Source organism: Cucumis melo, chromosome 7 (genome assembly GCF_025177605.1).
Source record: "Cucumis melo cultivar AY chromosome 7, USDA_Cmelo_AY_1.0, whole genome shotgun sequence".
Taxonomy (NCBI): Eukaryota; Viridiplantae; Streptophyta; class Magnoliopsida; order Cucurbitales; family Cucurbitaceae; genus Cucumis; species Cucumis melo.
Window position 1 is genome coordinate 25,882,259 of NC_066863.1, and position 16,727 is coordinate 25,898,985.

Consider the following 16,727-nt stretch of genomic DNA (forward strand, 5'->3'; position numbering starts at 1 on the left):
AGACCTGTCCCATTAAAATCCAATATTTCCTTTCTTAAATCTCCAAAATACCCCTTTCCTTTGTTTTTTTCTTCTTTTTTTCTTCTTACCTTTTAATATAATCAAATAAACTAAAATATTTACGAAATTATCGGTTAATAAAATTATTTTATTTTATTTATAAGTATTTTCTTCAATTTAGTATTTATAATAACTTCTACATTATTTTAAATAAAATAATATCACAAAAATATATAGAAAAAAACATCTTAATACTTATTCTTCTATATTACGAATATGATATATAATTAATGATATCATTGAATTATTGTAAGGTTATTAGATAAAATATCAATTTTTAAATTTGTTATATTTACGATTTTAAAAATATAGTAACGTAGATTCTATTATCATAAATTTTTTTTTTGTTATTTTTCAAGTGTCCTTTTTTATAATTTATTTTAGGTGATAAGTTTTATAACAAATATTATTGATTTTTTTTAATTTTTTTTACAAAAAACATCTTTATATTTTCAAATTTACAGTATTATCTTTCAACTTTTATAAACTGCTTCAAAAATACTATTGGAATAAGAATATCATGGGTAGGGGTTTGTAAACTTGCTCATTGTTTAGGTTCTGTGTGGAAAAATTCTCTATTGATTTTTTAAACTTAAATTGTCCATTGTTTAACAAAATTGTTGATCCTGTAAAAATTTTATAATTTTTTTTTTTACGTTAAATAGGTCGTTCGAATACATTTTTATGCAAATAAAATGCTGTAAAATTTTCTTATGAAATGTTATATTTAATGTTCGAAAGCATATTTTTTCAACATAGTCGCCTACCCTTCAACTTAAATATTACACCTTACATTTCATTTAATTCAAACACTTTCGATATTAATATCGAAATCATAGAAACACATTAGTGCATGAAAAAGATTATGATAAGATTTTGGGGAAAGGTAATTGATAAAAATTATAATTAAATATATTTGTATATGTATGTATAGATGTTTGTAGATACAAATGTATATATGCAAATATATGTATATATGTAGTTGTAGTCGTAAGTATAATATGTATGACAATCTTTTAGTTACTTAGAGATAGTGTAATTTTATCTTTTAGCTATTTAGAGATCATTTTAATTTTATTTAGGAGATTTTGGCTTTAATGAAAATAAGATAAGCTAGTCAAAAGAGAGCAAGAAAAGCGATAGAGTATAAATACTTTCAACAAATATATGTTTTAATGATAACTTCATCGATGGAAATTACTAATTCAATTTGTTTGACCTCTTGAATCAATTAACACGACGTTTAGATCTAGAATCATTTATCTAGTTTGCCTATTTCGAAGTCAATCTCTTCTTTCGTTTTGATTACTAATTTGCCAATCTATCGAAACTAAATAATTAAACAAAACATTAAGAACTTTTTTCAGCAACCTCTATTGTTATCCAACGATACACTCTCAATTACTTTTTGTTGTACAATAATTATGGAGATGATGGATCAAACCTCTTATCTTTATAATAAAATATTGTGTCAATTACTGCTGAATTAAGTTCATTTTGACATTTTTTTCTTTTTCTTTTTATTGTAATAGTTTATTATGATTTTGCAGGAAATAGATGATTTTTATCGCATAGATAATTTATGTTAGAATTTTGCAGACATGAATCAAAATAGTCAATTTTTAAGATGCTAAACCCAATTAAATGAAGTAGGGTAGATTGATATTTTAATCAAGACTACTTTTTTAATAAAATTGGGTATTGGTAATTAATATTGTTTGGCAAAATTAAGTAAATAAAAGTTGTAGTTACAACCTTACTTCCACCACAAGAGAAATTTGGAAACCAACAAACTCTCAAAAGGACATAATATTCAAATAAGTTTAGCTTAAAAGAATCACATAAACGTGTAAGAAGCTTTAGGAGTCATTCACTTCCACGTTCATCAGTTCTTTTATTAGTAAGAAGAAACAAAATATGAAAGTATTACTAATCATACGTAAATGTCTTAATTAGATGCTCATAATGCTTGATGGTACTCTTTGTTCTTGTTTTTTTTAATTTTGTTCTTTTACCTTTATTTTGTGACCTCAACATTTGTTTTGGACATCAAAAGTTATTAAGAAAATATTTTAATTTTAAAGAAGTTCAAAATTAATAAAAAGGAAAGCGAATTAGATTTTAGAAAAAGCAACTTCATCTCCTCAAGAAACGAATAATTAGACCAAATTACAACATTAATATATATAAGTTTCATATTTTGCAATATTAAGAAAAAAAAATGGGTTTTTTTTTAAAAAATAATAAAAAAAACACAAAATATTTATCCTTAATAGAAAAAAAATTACTAAAAGGACAACAAATTATTGTCCATAAAATCTACATAAGATTTTCTATATTTTTTAAAAATATTTGCTATATTTTGGTTTTTAATTTTTGTAAAACTGACGTGGGTGTTGGCAAAAAGATGATAAACTTAAACCTGCAAACATATATCCACAAGGAGCACAAGAAAAAGAAAAATCAAATGTTAATATCAAAATTACAAAAAACCATCGACTTATTTCTCTATTAAGTAAAAAAGCAAAGCAAAATAGATGAATCCTTTACTACAGGGAACTGTTATAGTCTCTACATGAACCTTTTGCCTCTATAGCATCTGGTATGAATTTTACTCACTCTCTTCATCGCTTTCTTGCTGCAAGGTCAAGTGATTTAGATTCTTCTCCAATGGTGGAAGTCCATCTTCTGAATCATCGGAATCCTCGTCATGTTCGCTCACAGACGACTTATCTGCACCTACAACATAAAGACAGTCTCGTTTGAATGAAACCTTCACAAGTCCTTCCCATGGCTGGAAAACAACTCTAGTCCCAAATCAAAAGGGCCTTTACTTCATTGATTTAGCCCAAATTGGTTCGGTTTTCATAAATGTAAACTCCCAAAAACAGTCTATCTGTTTATTTTGGTTGGATAATGTTGATTAGAGTCAATTTGGTTTGATTTTGATCGGCTTGGTTGCTGACTCTTGTCAGTAAGGTTAATGTTTATAATTATGGACACAAAAAATTTCTTCAACATGACTATCACAATGTCATTGTCTCTTCCAAACAGTTGGATGTGAACTTGAAAATCTACATTTTCCTAATAACCAGTGGATATAAACTCAAAGTACTTCAGCAACATTTTCTCCACACATATAGAGAGTATGATGCAATTCCATTTTCTTCAAACTAAGGTGCAAAACAAACATGAGATCAGTGTAATTGATTCAAAAGATTACCTTCGACATTATGCGGTTCTTTTGGGACTTGTCGTTGTTGCGATAACCAAGCATTCTGGACCGAAATAATATCAGCACTATTCTCACATGCTGAGTATTGTTTTAGAAGTTCTCTGTGTAATACAAAAGAAAAATAAGCAAGCATGGTCATGGGAAGAGCTCAAATAATAGCGCCATTTATAAGCCTAAAATTTCTCTACATACTTGAAGGCTAAATGGCGCTAAATTTGTAATTTAGTATCAAATATCTCAGGCCATTGTGAGCTAAAAGGCAGGTCATTTAGAATATGATAAGTGAGTGCCGTTTTGGAACAACTTTTTAAATGAAGTGTTTTGAAGCCCTTAATCATTTCTAAACAAGCCTTTTAATCTTCATTTGATGCAAGTAGGCTGCAATTATTATGGATGAACCAGCATATTATATCGTGTTTGTTTTTAGAATTAAAAATTTAATAGTTAAATAATAAAACATACCTATTAACGGAAAGAAAAGCATGGCCCCACTTGAATTTACTAAGCAACAGATCTGCTGTTTCCCCTTCCCCACTGTTAGTTCAGTTCAATAGAGATAGTTAAACAAAATGAACAGATTGCTTGCTCAACTACACCAACAAATAAATAATCATATTTCTATTTCCAGCTATAAAGTAGTTTAAACATCCATTAAAAAAGTGATAAGCAGAGTGTTAACATTAACAATTACCACAAATTATATTGTATTGACAGTCTCTGGAAGTCTTAGGTTGCTAAAGGAGGATTAGTGGGTTACTACTGGAGATCTACAACTTTGTTAGTCACAACATCAGCAACGACAATAAATTTTCTTTGTGACTAATTAGAACCAAAGGGACTGACAAAACCATACAAAAAACTTCATCAGAGTTCTAAGTGAAGTGACTAATAAGACTACTCTGAAGCAATTTGCCAAATTTGAACAATCAAGCAGGCCAGTATGTTATTCTCTCACTTCCAATGAAAGAAGTACAACACCTTATAAATCTTAGATCATTTTCCCTGAATTATCCAAAGTAAGCTAATAGCACCAAATTTATGGCAAAAGGATACACGATGACATGAGATTAGTAATTGACATGAATCTCAGCAGAATTTAGAACAAAGTTGCACACAAGAGAAGAGATGAGATAAAGGTGCGTTACCATATGATTAGAGCGGCGGCTAATGCTTCCACGCAAGATAACTCACATGGTCGACCATAATTTACTGGGTTTGCTGCTACTAGCCAAGGTACTACAAATATTTGCATAAACAATTTGCAGAATGTGAAAACCAGAACCAAGAGAAAAAAACCATGGTATAGTAATTGCCAAAGCCAACCAAATCGAGTCTAGCCAGGATGCACTTCAACAAATTTAGTGAAATCTCAATGGCAGTTTAGAAATTACTAACAATCAAATGACAGCAAGGTTAAGAACTACAGAAGACTATCATATTGAAGATGTAAATCTCTTACATAGGCGAGGAGCAGCACATCGCAATTTCACAAATGGAACATCACCCAACCGTGCCCATGAGCAATCCACAACTGCTAATCCTTTTTGTTTAAGAAGACTATGATCTTCTTTGGAGACACAATTCACCCCCACTGGACTGCCAAAATTTTCAAATTGAAGAGGTTCAATATAGGAACCAACAAAATGTTTATATGCCTTTGAGTATGAATTTAATCACTACCATTCATCTCCTTTCATCAGGTCACAGAAGAAATTATGAAAGCATGTTCTTGTAAAAGGATAGTTAGCAATATGATAGATCATGGCCAACCATCAGGAGCACATACAATAAGATTGATAAAGTAACAACTAATGCGAAAACAGCCAAAAGGAAAGCAATAGTTATATTTCTAATCCTTCAATCTACTACAATCAGTTATTGACAATAGAGTAAAGAGATGTACATAGTTTTTGGAAAACTTGAAAACTTTCCTCTCTCAAACACCCAACTTAACCCAGAAGAAATAACTCTTACGTGCAGTCTTTACTTGCAAGTTACTGATAGACCCCCTATTATCCAACAATACAGCAGAAGAAGAAAGAAAAGCCAATAAACGGATAAGTCTGGTAAGTCTGTTAAGGAAATCTGTTAGAAGAGTCGGTTATGAAAGTCAGTTAGAAGTTAGTTAGGCAAGAGTAGTTTAAATAGCACCTTAGTCTAAAGGAATAGGTGTGGAATTTCCTGTAGAGTTCTTTGATTCATTCTTGAAAGACAGAATAACCAAGAGAGAAGAATCACTTTCTGTAATAGAGTTTAATCAGTAATAATACTCTTACTTGATTGAAGGTCCCATCAGTTACAAGTTAGAACATACTGCACTGAGCTTGCACCTTTCCCACCCTTCAATAAATTACACCCCTAGGTGACGAGTGAGACCCTCACTATATCCCAATAAAGATCAGTTACTTCATTATTAAAAAAATATTCCCCAAATTGCGTTATGAAATGGGCAAAGGTAGTAACAAATCAAAGTCTTAGCTTGCTCATAGACCACAATAACGAATAGCTCTACTCTAGCCAGTCTTCTTCGTAAAAGATCAGAATCTCATAACGTCTTTACATTTTCCCTCTTTTTTCTTATAACTACTAGGGTTTTGTGATAGAAGCCTTTAGATGGTCCATGATCTCCCAGCTTGTCCATGACTTTCTGGTTTGTATTTATCAGGGCCACCCCTTTAGGGATGAAAGATATACCCTTAGGTTGTCTATCAAAAGGGGCTTCTCTCTGGGCCACCCATTTAGGAAAGAAAAATATACCCTTTCGGTTGTCTATCAAAGGGCGCTTCTTTTTTACTCTAGGTGAAACCACCACAACCATTTGGCTACAAAGATCTGTTACAAATTCTAATTCAGAAGAATTCTCAATTGATGATAATTTTGGTGAAGTTTTAGCAAGTTTATTCCAAAATCCAATGGAAAGAAAATCTATTCAGACTCCTAAAAGTAAGTTTTCCTTGGTTGATCTATCTATAATCCCATCTAAATTCTCCTCCTTAGTTGAAAGTTGTGGCTTAAGTTTAGGGGTTAGTTCTTCTCAATTATCAGTAGTGATTGTTGTTTGTTACTTCTTCTCAGTTATGAAAAGATTTCCTCAATCTCATCATCCGGATGGTTGTGGCAGTTTCACCTGGAGTAAAAATTATTTTGAAGCTTTAAAGTTGTAGGCTGATCCTTTGAGGATTCTCTTCAAAAACAGGTGGCATCTTGTTCATGTGGGTTGAGAATAAGGTGTCAGTTAAAGAAACACTCAAATGGGTTTTTCTTCAAAGCAACATCATAGAGTGTTCTGGTAGATACCGAACTAATCGAAATTGATTCTGTACTTTATTGATGAAATAGAAAACGATTACAATGTAAATTGAATTGAGTTTCACTCAATTCAATATCTAGGGCACTCTTGTCTTCTTCCTCTCAAGAAGTACAAGCCAACTAACTTCTCAAATTTCCCATGAAAACCTTTTCCCGCCCAAACTTCTCTATTTATACAAGCTCACACCGACCTACTAAAGCATAACGGACTACTAACAGACTACTACAATCTGTCTTTTATTACAATTCTGCCACTTGTACTAAACCTTCTTCCTATTGAAATACTATTGGAGGTCTATCATGTGCTTGATGGATATCTAATACATTCCTTCTCATTATATAAAAGAAGATTTCTATGGCCGGATCCTATACATTCATAATTATTGTAAAAGCCTTTGACGCATTTGTGGAGTCTTAAGTATTTCAAGATGACCTAATCATCATTTTCCTACCGGTTGAACCACAAAAGGTTTGCTTCTTTACCAAATGGGTCTGTTTTTTTCATTGGGATTGTGTGATTTTGTCATGGGAGTTTCACTCATTAGGCTTTTGGAAAGACGAAAGAGGCTGAAATTCTGAATATGAGCAGCTCTTCATGCTTTATTGATGAAAAAGTGGAGCATAGTGTTGATTCTCGCAACTGAAAGTTAGATGCCTTTGGACGTTATTTAGTTAGAGATGTGATGACACAACTTGCTTGTGATCGTATTATCATACACTAACGTTCATTTACAACTAAACTAGTAAACAAGGAAGCAAGATTGTTCAGTACCTTAAGACAATGCCTCCAAACCCACTGTTAACACGCAAATCCTGCATGAACTCAAGAGAAGTTAGATTCACTCTTTATTCAATGTAGAAAGAAATCCATTAATAGTATTTCATACACAATACCATCTAACTAAACCTTAAATGAGCATGGATCAGATTTACCATACAAATTTGAAACCATCCAGCCTCATTTGATGAAGCAACTTAGAAATAATTAAAAAAACTGTTTTTTTGTTCCTTAGTTTTTACTATTTCTATTTGGTCCCTGTTTTTCAACTTCTATAGTTTAAACCCGATTTATTGGTTTACAATTGAAAGCCATGAATGTCGAGAGTTTCAAGGATTCTGACGTCCAAGTTGTACTTTTATAAAGCATTGTATGACCAAACTAAGAAATTAGGATTACACATTTGGAAAGTTCATCGTTTTGGACATTCTCCACTTGGGAAACAAAACCATCCATTAGATTTTCTCCAGCATCTAAACACAATATAACTTATTTTTCTATAGACTTCCATTTGTGTTCCCTAAGCATCAAATTCATATTGATACTAATCATCACACGTGAATGCATCTTCAAAATTCCCAGCAAGATCGTATTGAACTAAGTCAATACATCCAACAATACATTTTGTACAATCACTAACGAAGTGAAGAGGGAATGCAAACATACAAACTAATTAATCCTATTAGAGAACTAAAGTGGTTTTCTTTATATGACTACACGAACCAATCAATGCACAAATAAGCAACATAGTAAAAAAAAATGAAAACAAAAGAAAAGGAGAGAATTAGGTACGTTCTTTTAACAACCCAAATCGTGCAAGCTTGCGTCCTGTACACCTTTTTGCATCACACTGCCCAAAATCCTGAATCAACCACAAAACACCATCAATTTCAAGTTACATACAACTTTGTAAGCTCAAGCTTTCATTCCCATTCGTAACAACAACACAACAGCAACAAGTTTAAGTATGACATAATTCAGAATTCAACAACAAAAACGCGAAGGAAAAAATAAAAGTTAAGCACACACCCACATGGCAAGCTGAATATTTGGACGCGTTGGCTCCTCTTCATTAGCTGTAACAGAAAGGAACTCGTCAAGAACCTAAATCCGAAGTCCCTTCACTATAAAAGGGCTTCTTTAATTACAGCAAAATCACCCATATAGAAACAAACTTCAGTGAGACAAAGTAGGCACCTGGGTCGACTGGCAAGAATTCATCTTCTCTGAAAAAAGAAAAACCAAAACAAATGAGCGATATATTGAAAAGACGAATCAGAGGAAAATGGCAAGTGTATATGCAATTACCCAATAAATTTATGGCCTCGAGTAGATTGTCCACGACGAGGATGATGATTTTTGAAGCGTCTAGGCTTGTTATGGCTCATTCTGAAGCAGTTTAGTGAGGTGGGATTCGGTGTTCTTGGGTTCTTTTTTCTGCGGCACTAGTCAGCTAAGCTATTATGTGGCTCCTTTCCTTTCTGAGAAGGGCTTCGGGTTTAGTAGCACTAACAACGTATCCAAGTGCGGCGGAATTAGTAAACAACGGTGAAGAACGATCGGCGATGGATGGATGCTTTTTCCAATACGACGAAATTATTTTTTAGAACAGCAAAACTATATTTTTAAAGTACACAATTTTATTTTTTCTTATAATTTACCAATTAAAAATTCTAATAAAATAATTATATAATAATAATAATAATAAAAAGCACTGAAATAGCTAAACCCTGAACCCTAATATTCTTTCTTCAACGCCTCCATCACAACCGTCTTCCTTTCAGCTGCTCAGTGCCGACGGCTCGTTCTTCTGCTCGCTCCGCTTCCGCCTCCTTCATATGTTTGCGTTGATTTTGATATCTATTGTTGTTATTGGTATTCGCCTAGTCTCTATCTATGTTCTCTTCTCAATTGAAACTCAAATTAGGACTTGTCTTTTGATCTATTGTATCTCTGTCAATTGAGCCTTTGATCATCTGATATTTTTTTAGTATCTTTGAAAACTGCCTTGTTTTGCCTAAAACTCTATACTTTTACATGCTCATTCTGCTCAAATTTTAGTTTTTGCTTTGGCTTTTCTTCCCATATCTAATATTTTTTTTATGCTTGCCTACCAACTCAGATTTGCATTTTGAGAAACAAATTCTCCATAAACATGGCGGGGCTTCTATTTAATGATGTTTTCAAGGTCAAGTGTGTCAACCCGGATGGTAAAAAGTATGATAAAGGTACTTCCCTCATGCTTCTTACTGCTGTCTCATTCTTTTAATTCTTAGTTTCTGGTTTTTGGACTTTTGAGCCTCGGTTGAGATATTGGGAATCACAAGACTCACACTCATTACAAGATGGTAGTCTCTCGTTGCCAATTGGTTTCTCGGTGGAGTGCATTTTGATGTTGAGAATCTCATGTTGGAAAAACCTACGAGGACTCACGCCCCTTATAAAATAGACGAGCTGCTCTCATTGCCAATTGGTTTTGAGAAATCCACTCTATCAAATAGCCCCCTTTGTGGACTTGAAACTTCTTCACTGTCTTGATTTTAGCGCGAAGGATTTTAAACGCACATTGATTGCATAAAATTGTTGTTCTAGTTTCTAGAATTGATGCGCGGAGTGAGAAGCTTTCCATGTCTATGCTGCTGGATGTAAATACAGAGATATATCCTATTGATGAAGGTGAGAAGCTTCTGATGGTCCTGTCTCCCACGTTGAACTATGATGGATCTCCTGTTACCAGCTATAAAGATCAGGTAATCTCCCAATGTTTTATTAAACTTTGTTGATGGAGGATTCAGGCTCTTCCTTTTCTGTTTGCATTGTTTAAAAGACCAGACAAAGAAAAGCTGCTGGTATCTGCATTCATTTCTATCTTTCCATTAGTAGGAATGGTAGATAAATAATATTTCATAGGAATTCCAAAAGAAATCATTAATAATTCCTCAAGCAGTCTAGCTTTCTCTGCGACTGAACATTTGGAGTAGGATCTTATCAAGGAGTTTAAAGAAAACTAGAAAAAAGGGTCTACAAATTTCAGGGCAAGTATCCATTGGTTTTGTTCTGTCAAGGTTGCGCTAGTGCTAGCCATGTCTCTTGAAAACAAACGTGAAAAAAGGAACGAGACCTTATTTATGCGCCTTATGACTTGTGTCCAAGGCTTGTGATGCATGGAATAGATTTGTCGAGTCTTGAATATGCTTGACTGGTGTTCCAACTTCCCTTAAGACACTGTGGAGTATCTTATTAATCTCAATAGAGTCCTTGCCGGTTTTTGAATTTCTTAGACCAATATTTCGGAGGAGGCCCTTGTTTTAGTCTACCTTGTTGCATCTATGGCTCAAAAGAAATTGGAGAATCTTTAGAGATATAGAAAAGTCATGAGAGGTGGTTTCGAGTGAGTTGCATTTCAATTCCTCTCTGTAGGCGTGCAAAGTGCTTGTTCCACTTCTTTTTGAAAAAACTGTAATGTTCTTTTAATTTTGTTCTCTTTGCTACTATGTTTTTCTGGACCGTCGTTTATTGTTATTTGCTCCTTTTGCTCTTCATTGATTTCTTAGGAAGAAAATATACACGTGTTCATTCATTTATTTTTATTTTGAAGGTTCATAACTTTGTATAGATTTTTCATATTGTAAAAATAAAAACAACGACAAGCACACAACTTTATTCAACTTTATTTATAGAAACAAAAGTAACGTCTAAATTTTGCAGATTTTGGTTAGCATGAGAAATGTAGAGGATACACTTTTAACGTAAAGCTAACAAGAGAAACTTTGACAAACCTGGTTTACTTCAGTTGCCATGATTGTAATTGTAAACATAACAAAATTGAAATTTTAGTAGTAATATCCTCAACTGATCTTTTGGCAGGAAGGGAAGAAATCTCTAGCAGATAAGTTTGAGTACATCATGCATGGTAAAACATACAAACTTTCAGATGAAGGCTCAGGTTCGGACTTGAAAGTGTAAGTGAACTAACATTCTCACGATGATCTACAACAGTTCAAATCTGTCATTTTCTTGTCAAATCTTCTATGAATAAAACAAGTACCCCAACCAATTCGAGAGGGCAGTTAACCTCTCCTTCCCTACAATTATACCGTGTACCATGTCCTTGACTCCACTAACCAATTGTTTTGGGGAGTATACCCCCTTTTTACTCTTTCTAGTATAAGTACTAACGATCAGGTTTTCAACTCAATTAATAAAATGTATTACCTGTCTCGTGGCTCTGGTGTTGTTTGATTGGAATGATTGTATATGCAGGGAGGTTTATGCATCTTTTGGAGGACTCCAAATGCTGTTGAAGGGAGATCCGATCAACTGTGCCAAATTCAGGGTGGATCAGAACATGTTCTTGCTCCTTCGAAAACTCACATGAACCATAAAAATCTCTACTACTTGTTTGCTCTCATGGCCTTTTGTTATTACAGAAATTGTGATAACTCTGCATAACTATTGATCATATTTGCAGATAAATTTTGAATTGAAGATTTTTACTAAATCGATCTTCATAGTCGCTGTATGGGTAGTGCTATCTTAAAATTTTCTAGAGGTCTGTTTTTTTCACTCAACATTGGTGAGTGTTGTAATAGTTCTCTTTCTTGTATCTTTTAAAATAATTTAAAATAATCTAACTATATTATTGACTTATGATTACAATTGAAGGTAAAATAGACCTAAAAATGGAAGGACTATATGGATATGTAACCTTTTTTTTTTAAATACAATAGGTAGCAAATGAATTCTCGCACAACCACATAATATATGAGTTGAACTATACATCTCTTTAAATGAAAATCCAAAAATTTAACTGATTATCAATATATAACTACTTAATCTAATTGGATTTGAGGACTAAAATATTCATCAATGGTCGGGAATTGGAGTGATATGGAGTATTCAATATCTTTAATATTAATTAGGAAAAAATACTTTATTTGATCTCTACGATCTATTCCGTTCATAGCTTTTAAAACGTTACATGTTTAATTCTATTTTGATATCAATTTATCCGGTAAGTATCAAAATGTTGTAATTTTTATCATATTTGCGATTTGTTTCAATTTTATAATTTTAATATTTAATAATAATTAAATATTCACTAACAAATATTGATTCACTGTTCATTAGTTAATCTAAAGTTAAAATTTAAAATTTTAGAAGCAAAGAAAATAATGAAATTTAATTAATTATAATTTGTTTGATTATTTTAAAAACACAAAAAATGTGAATATTAATTTAGAATCTAAATTAAAACAAAATCCAAATATTAATCACAAAATTGTAACATTTTGAAATTTAGGATTAAATTAAATTTAAAATTTAAGAATCAAATATGTAATATGTATGAATAACAGAAATAACAGGCCAACTAGATAGAATATTTAGGAATGAAAATTTCTAACATTTTTTTTTTTAATTTACAAGATCTATGGTTATATCGATAAATTTGAAATTGAATATGAATAAGAATCTGCAGTTTTCTGTCTCTAGTGATCCCTTCTCTCTTCTTGTCTTCAACAATGGAAAACGAAAGAGAAAAAGAAGTGTACAAGAAAAATGAAAAGTCAAAAGTTAATTTGAAAGAGTGTAGGGTTCCACTAATCAAGGTTATAACTAATTAGGGTTTTGATATGAATTTTTAACTTCTTAGATAAAAGATTAATGAAGGAAATAAATAGGAAGGAAAAAATGGTTAATTAAACAATATAAGGAATCGACAACTCAGTTTTTACAAACGCAAAAGTGGGAACTCATCAAGAAAGCTTATGAGCTCTCTCCTTCTTGGTGATATTGACATTGCTCTTATTATCTTCTCCCCTTCCGGTCACCTCACCCACTTCTCCGGCCGCCGCAGGTTCTGTACTTCATTATTTTCATATTCATATTGTTATATATATATATAATTGTTTCTTTTATCTTTCTTTTTTCTTCCAGATCGATTGAGGACGTTCTTGCTCGTTACATATAAATCTTCCTGATCATTATAGAAGAAGGTGATTTCTCTTTTCAATTCTCGGGAAAATTGTTCTAATTTTATGTTGCATTTTTTTTCTTCTAACGGATTAATTTATTCTATGTAGAATAATCAATAAGGGCTGCAGCGTTATTCGTTGTAGGTTTCAATTTCAAATCTTCAATGGTTATCTTTTTAATGGTAGAATAGTTGAAGTAAATTCAAGAACTTTAATTAACGTCCAGACGTTCTTGACCAAAATAAAATTTAAGTTTCTTTTTAATGGAAGGATTAGATTTCAAATTATGATCTCAGTTCATAGTCGTTATCAAGAATTATGAATTTTGATGCAGTTTTTACTTGGGACACTACGTAATATGAAGATCGAGAATGACATTGCACTCCAACATCTGAAGTAATAAATTAAATCTCTCCTCTCTATTTAATTTCAACAAACATTTATTACATTATTTTTCAAATTTGTTTTTGGTATATGTTCTAATTCTAATGTGTGTTTGTCAATAAACAGTCCTACACCAAGCCACTCCAATAATATTGAGGTAATCATATGATTCTAGTAATACTATATTTGCATAAACTAAATTATTAATGAAACTCTTTTATTGCCATTAGGAGCTTCAACAAGAGATCGATACATTAAGACATGAGCTTCAACTTCTTGAAGACCAACTAAAGTATTTTCTTTCTAAGTCTTCGTTTTTTCCTTCATTATATTATTAGAAGAAATAATACTGACATAACAAAATATGATCATATTCTATTCATAAAAAACTTCTTGATTGATAAGGATGTTTGAACCTGATCCTCTATCGTTCACATCCAAGGATGAAATAAATTCTTGTGAAAAGAATTTGTTGGACACATTGTCAAGAATCACCCAAAGGAAGGTGCAATTTTGTTTTTTTGGATATATGGAAGTAACAAATTCATATTAATTATATACAATTTTATTTTTCATTTTATTGAAATTTGAAACTAATTTTTTGTTTTCCTTCAGGACTTATTAAGTAACCACTTATCTCCACCTAATTATGATCATGATCTGAATGAGCTTCAGGTAAGTAAAATACACATGAATCATTTCTATACGCTTGTTTGCGAGACACTTTTAAAAATAGTAATCTATTTATATATTAGACAACGGTATATAGATAGACTCAATTAATAGATACGTATAGTAGTTTATCTTGATTTATTAATTAATTGCTATAATTTTATTGTATTTGTAATTAAATATTTTCATAAAAAGTTTAGTTATTTAAAAGAGTTTTTGTATTTTTATTTGGGTATTAAAATAGCAATATTTGGATCCAAATGAGGGAATACCAACATCCTTTGAGACCAATGTTGCTAATCGGTTGCCTCAAAATGACCAAAATTCATCTCAAGTTTGTGTTGCATCTCATCACTCATCTTCCATTCCTCGAAGGTATTGTATTTATTTCATAATTATTCTTCTACATTCTAATTTTAGTGAACTAGTTAAATAAAATTATAAAGATCTTAATTGAAGGATTATATTAGTCTAAGTTATGTGATTATGAGAGATATAACTAATCCAATTGCTACCATATTAAGTTGACTATGAACTATCTTACAAAAAGATAATGCGAGGTCTTTTGATTTCTTTAAAAGTAAGATTTTCAATCGATGGAATTATAATATAGTTTTTATACCATTGAGACACACTTTTGTTTGTTTGTTGTATGCAAACTTTATATTGTTTGTTACAAATAATATTTTCTTTGTAATTAATATGGTTACGTTTTCCGGTGGTCAATATGAAAGAAGCACAATTTATGATAAGGAAGCATCAAACATTAATGTTGGGTCATGCAACATTGTAAGACCCAATAATGTTGATGATGCATGGCGTCATCACAACTACACCACAACTGATCAACTTCTCTCTTCCTTCACCCCACAAACTTCATTTCATACTTCGGATTCAGAGGTTCGTTTGTACCCTCTCTCCAATTTATCAAACCAATATACATCTCTTAAACCATTATAAATTTATCTTTAATGTTGATGTCAAAGACATGGATTAGGCATTTCATGGTCCATCCAATCTACTTCAGACTCAGCTCATAAAGCCATAGATGGCTATTGGTTGGGCATGAGTTTCGTTGGCCTTCATCTACCAACTTGATCAATAATAACATATTTGATCAATATATTTCTTATATGAAAATGGCTAATTGGGTTAGGCCAATAGCATTTTAATTTTAATCAAATGATCTGATCAACATCACCAAGTAATTTTAGGTAGCATTGATTAATTTCAATAGTCTTATGGTTAGGTCAATAACATTTTAATCTTAAACCTAAAATTAAACTTTTTATTGCAATTAGGAGCTTCAACAAGAGGTGGATACATTAACACATGAGCTTCAACTTGCTGAAGAGCAACTAAGGTATTTTTCTAAATCTTCTTTTTATCTTTTTTTTGACCGTTACTATATCATTAGAAAAAATAAATTGATAAGATATAACAAAATATCATATTTTATTAAAAAAAAAACATTGATGGATTCATATTATAAACATTAATGTAAGCTTTAATTGATATTGTTTTGATAACTTCTTTTTTAAGTTAACTTAATTGCAAATTTTTTTATTATTTGAAAAAGGTTATTTGAGCCCCATCATCTATCATTCACATTAGAGGATGAAATAGATTCTTGTGAGAAGAACCTGTTGGACACATTGTCAAGAATCACCCAGATGAAGGTACAATTTTTTTTTTTTTTTTTTTTTTTTTTGGATATGGTTACAAATTCATATTAGTTATATATATACAATTTTATTTTTCATAGTATAAATTGAAACTGGGAACTAATCTTTTCTTCCCTTCAGAAAGATTTATTAAGTGACCACTTATCTCTAGCTTATGATCATCTCAGTCTCAATGACATTCAGGTAACTAAAATACACATTACTCATTTATATACATTTGTTTATTTATGAGACATTTTCAAAATAGTAAATAATATAGTAAAATTTATTAAACTCTTCCTAACTTATTTGGATTTTTTAGGTTTCATCGATTAATTTCAACAGAGTCTCGTGGTTTCATGAAAAAATAAAAATTGTGTTGTTGTGTTTAATAGGATGAGATTGAAGAGGGTTGTATGAATACAACGACGTTGCAACAACAAGTTGATAGCATTTCAAATGTGAATCCTCAAAAGCCTCCAAGTACTGATGGAAGTGCCAATTACGATGATGACAATTTGCCTCAATTCAATCTCGATTAATTTTTTTATGTTTTGTTTGTGTAAATTGAGGAAGTTTAAGACTTGAATGAAGAACTTAAATCGGAACTTAACCTCTCTATTCCCATTGAAGTTTGTTGCAGCAGGCTC

General features: G+C 31.5%; 3 protein-coding genes and 1 long non-coding RNA gene across 5 annotated transcripts; 3 read left to right on the top strand and 1 right to left on the bottom strand.

Annotated features, from left to right (window-relative positions):
- Positions 1–2,542: 2,542 nt before the first annotated feature.
- On the bottom strand, positions 2,543–8,974 carry LOC103494403 (uncharacterized). 2 transcript variants are annotated; one of them, XM_051087205.1, is made up of 10 exons: positions 8,691–8,974; positions 8,580–8,608; positions 8,412–8,458; positions 8,177–8,244; positions 7,377–7,415; positions 4,755–4,891; positions 4,441–4,531; positions 3,758–3,829; positions 3,284–3,396; positions 2,543–2,793 (listed from the first exon to the last, which is right to left on the bottom strand). In XM_051087205.1, the coding sequence occupies exons 1-10, from the start codon at positions 8,768–8,770 to the stop codon at positions 2,672–2,674; spliced, it is 798 nt and encodes a 265-aa protein (XP_050943162.1). In that variant the 5' UTR covers positions 8,771–8,974; the 3' UTR covers positions 2,543–2,671. The 2 variants fall into 2 exon arrangements, with proteins under 2 accessions (XP_050943162.1, XP_050943161.1); XM_051087204.1 differs by having other exon boundaries at positions 2,543–2,799; positions 8,691–8,970.
- A 125-nt stretch (positions 8,975–9,099) lies between these two features.
- Positions 9,100–11,883, top strand: LOC103494404 (DNA-directed RNA polymerases II and V subunit 8A-like). The gene is made up of 5 exons (XM_008455552.3): positions 9,100–9,257; positions 9,505–9,610; positions 9,975–10,132; positions 11,250–11,344; positions 11,646–11,883. Exons 2-5 carry the CDS (start codon positions 9,538–9,540, stop codon positions 11,758–11,760), a joined length of 441 nt encoding a protein of 146 aa, XP_008453774.1. The 5' UTR covers positions 9,100–9,257; positions 9,505–9,537; the 3' UTR covers positions 11,761–11,883.
- Positions 11,884–12,853: 970 nt separating this feature from the next.
- Positions 12,854–13,899, top strand: LOC127150171 (uncharacterized). The gene is made up of 4 exons (XR_007822206.1): positions 12,854–13,239; positions 13,320–13,378; positions 13,692–13,753; positions 13,868–13,899. It is a non-coding gene; the product is annotated as an uncharacterized LOC127150171 (long non-coding RNA).
- Positions 13,900–13,978: 79 nt separating this feature from the next.
- LOC103494406 (agamous-like MADS-box protein AGL66) lies at positions 13,979–16,727 on the top strand. The gene is made up of 8 exons (XM_051087206.1): positions 13,979–14,033; positions 14,147–14,246; positions 14,658–14,788; positions 15,148–15,313; positions 15,715–15,776; positions 15,993–16,092; positions 16,219–16,281; positions 16,473–16,727. The coding sequence occupies exons 2-8, from the start codon at positions 14,148–14,150 to the stop codon at positions 16,617–16,619; spliced, it is 768 nt and encodes a 255-aa protein (XP_050943163.1). The 5' UTR covers positions 13,979–14,033; position 14,147; the 3' UTR covers positions 16,620–16,727.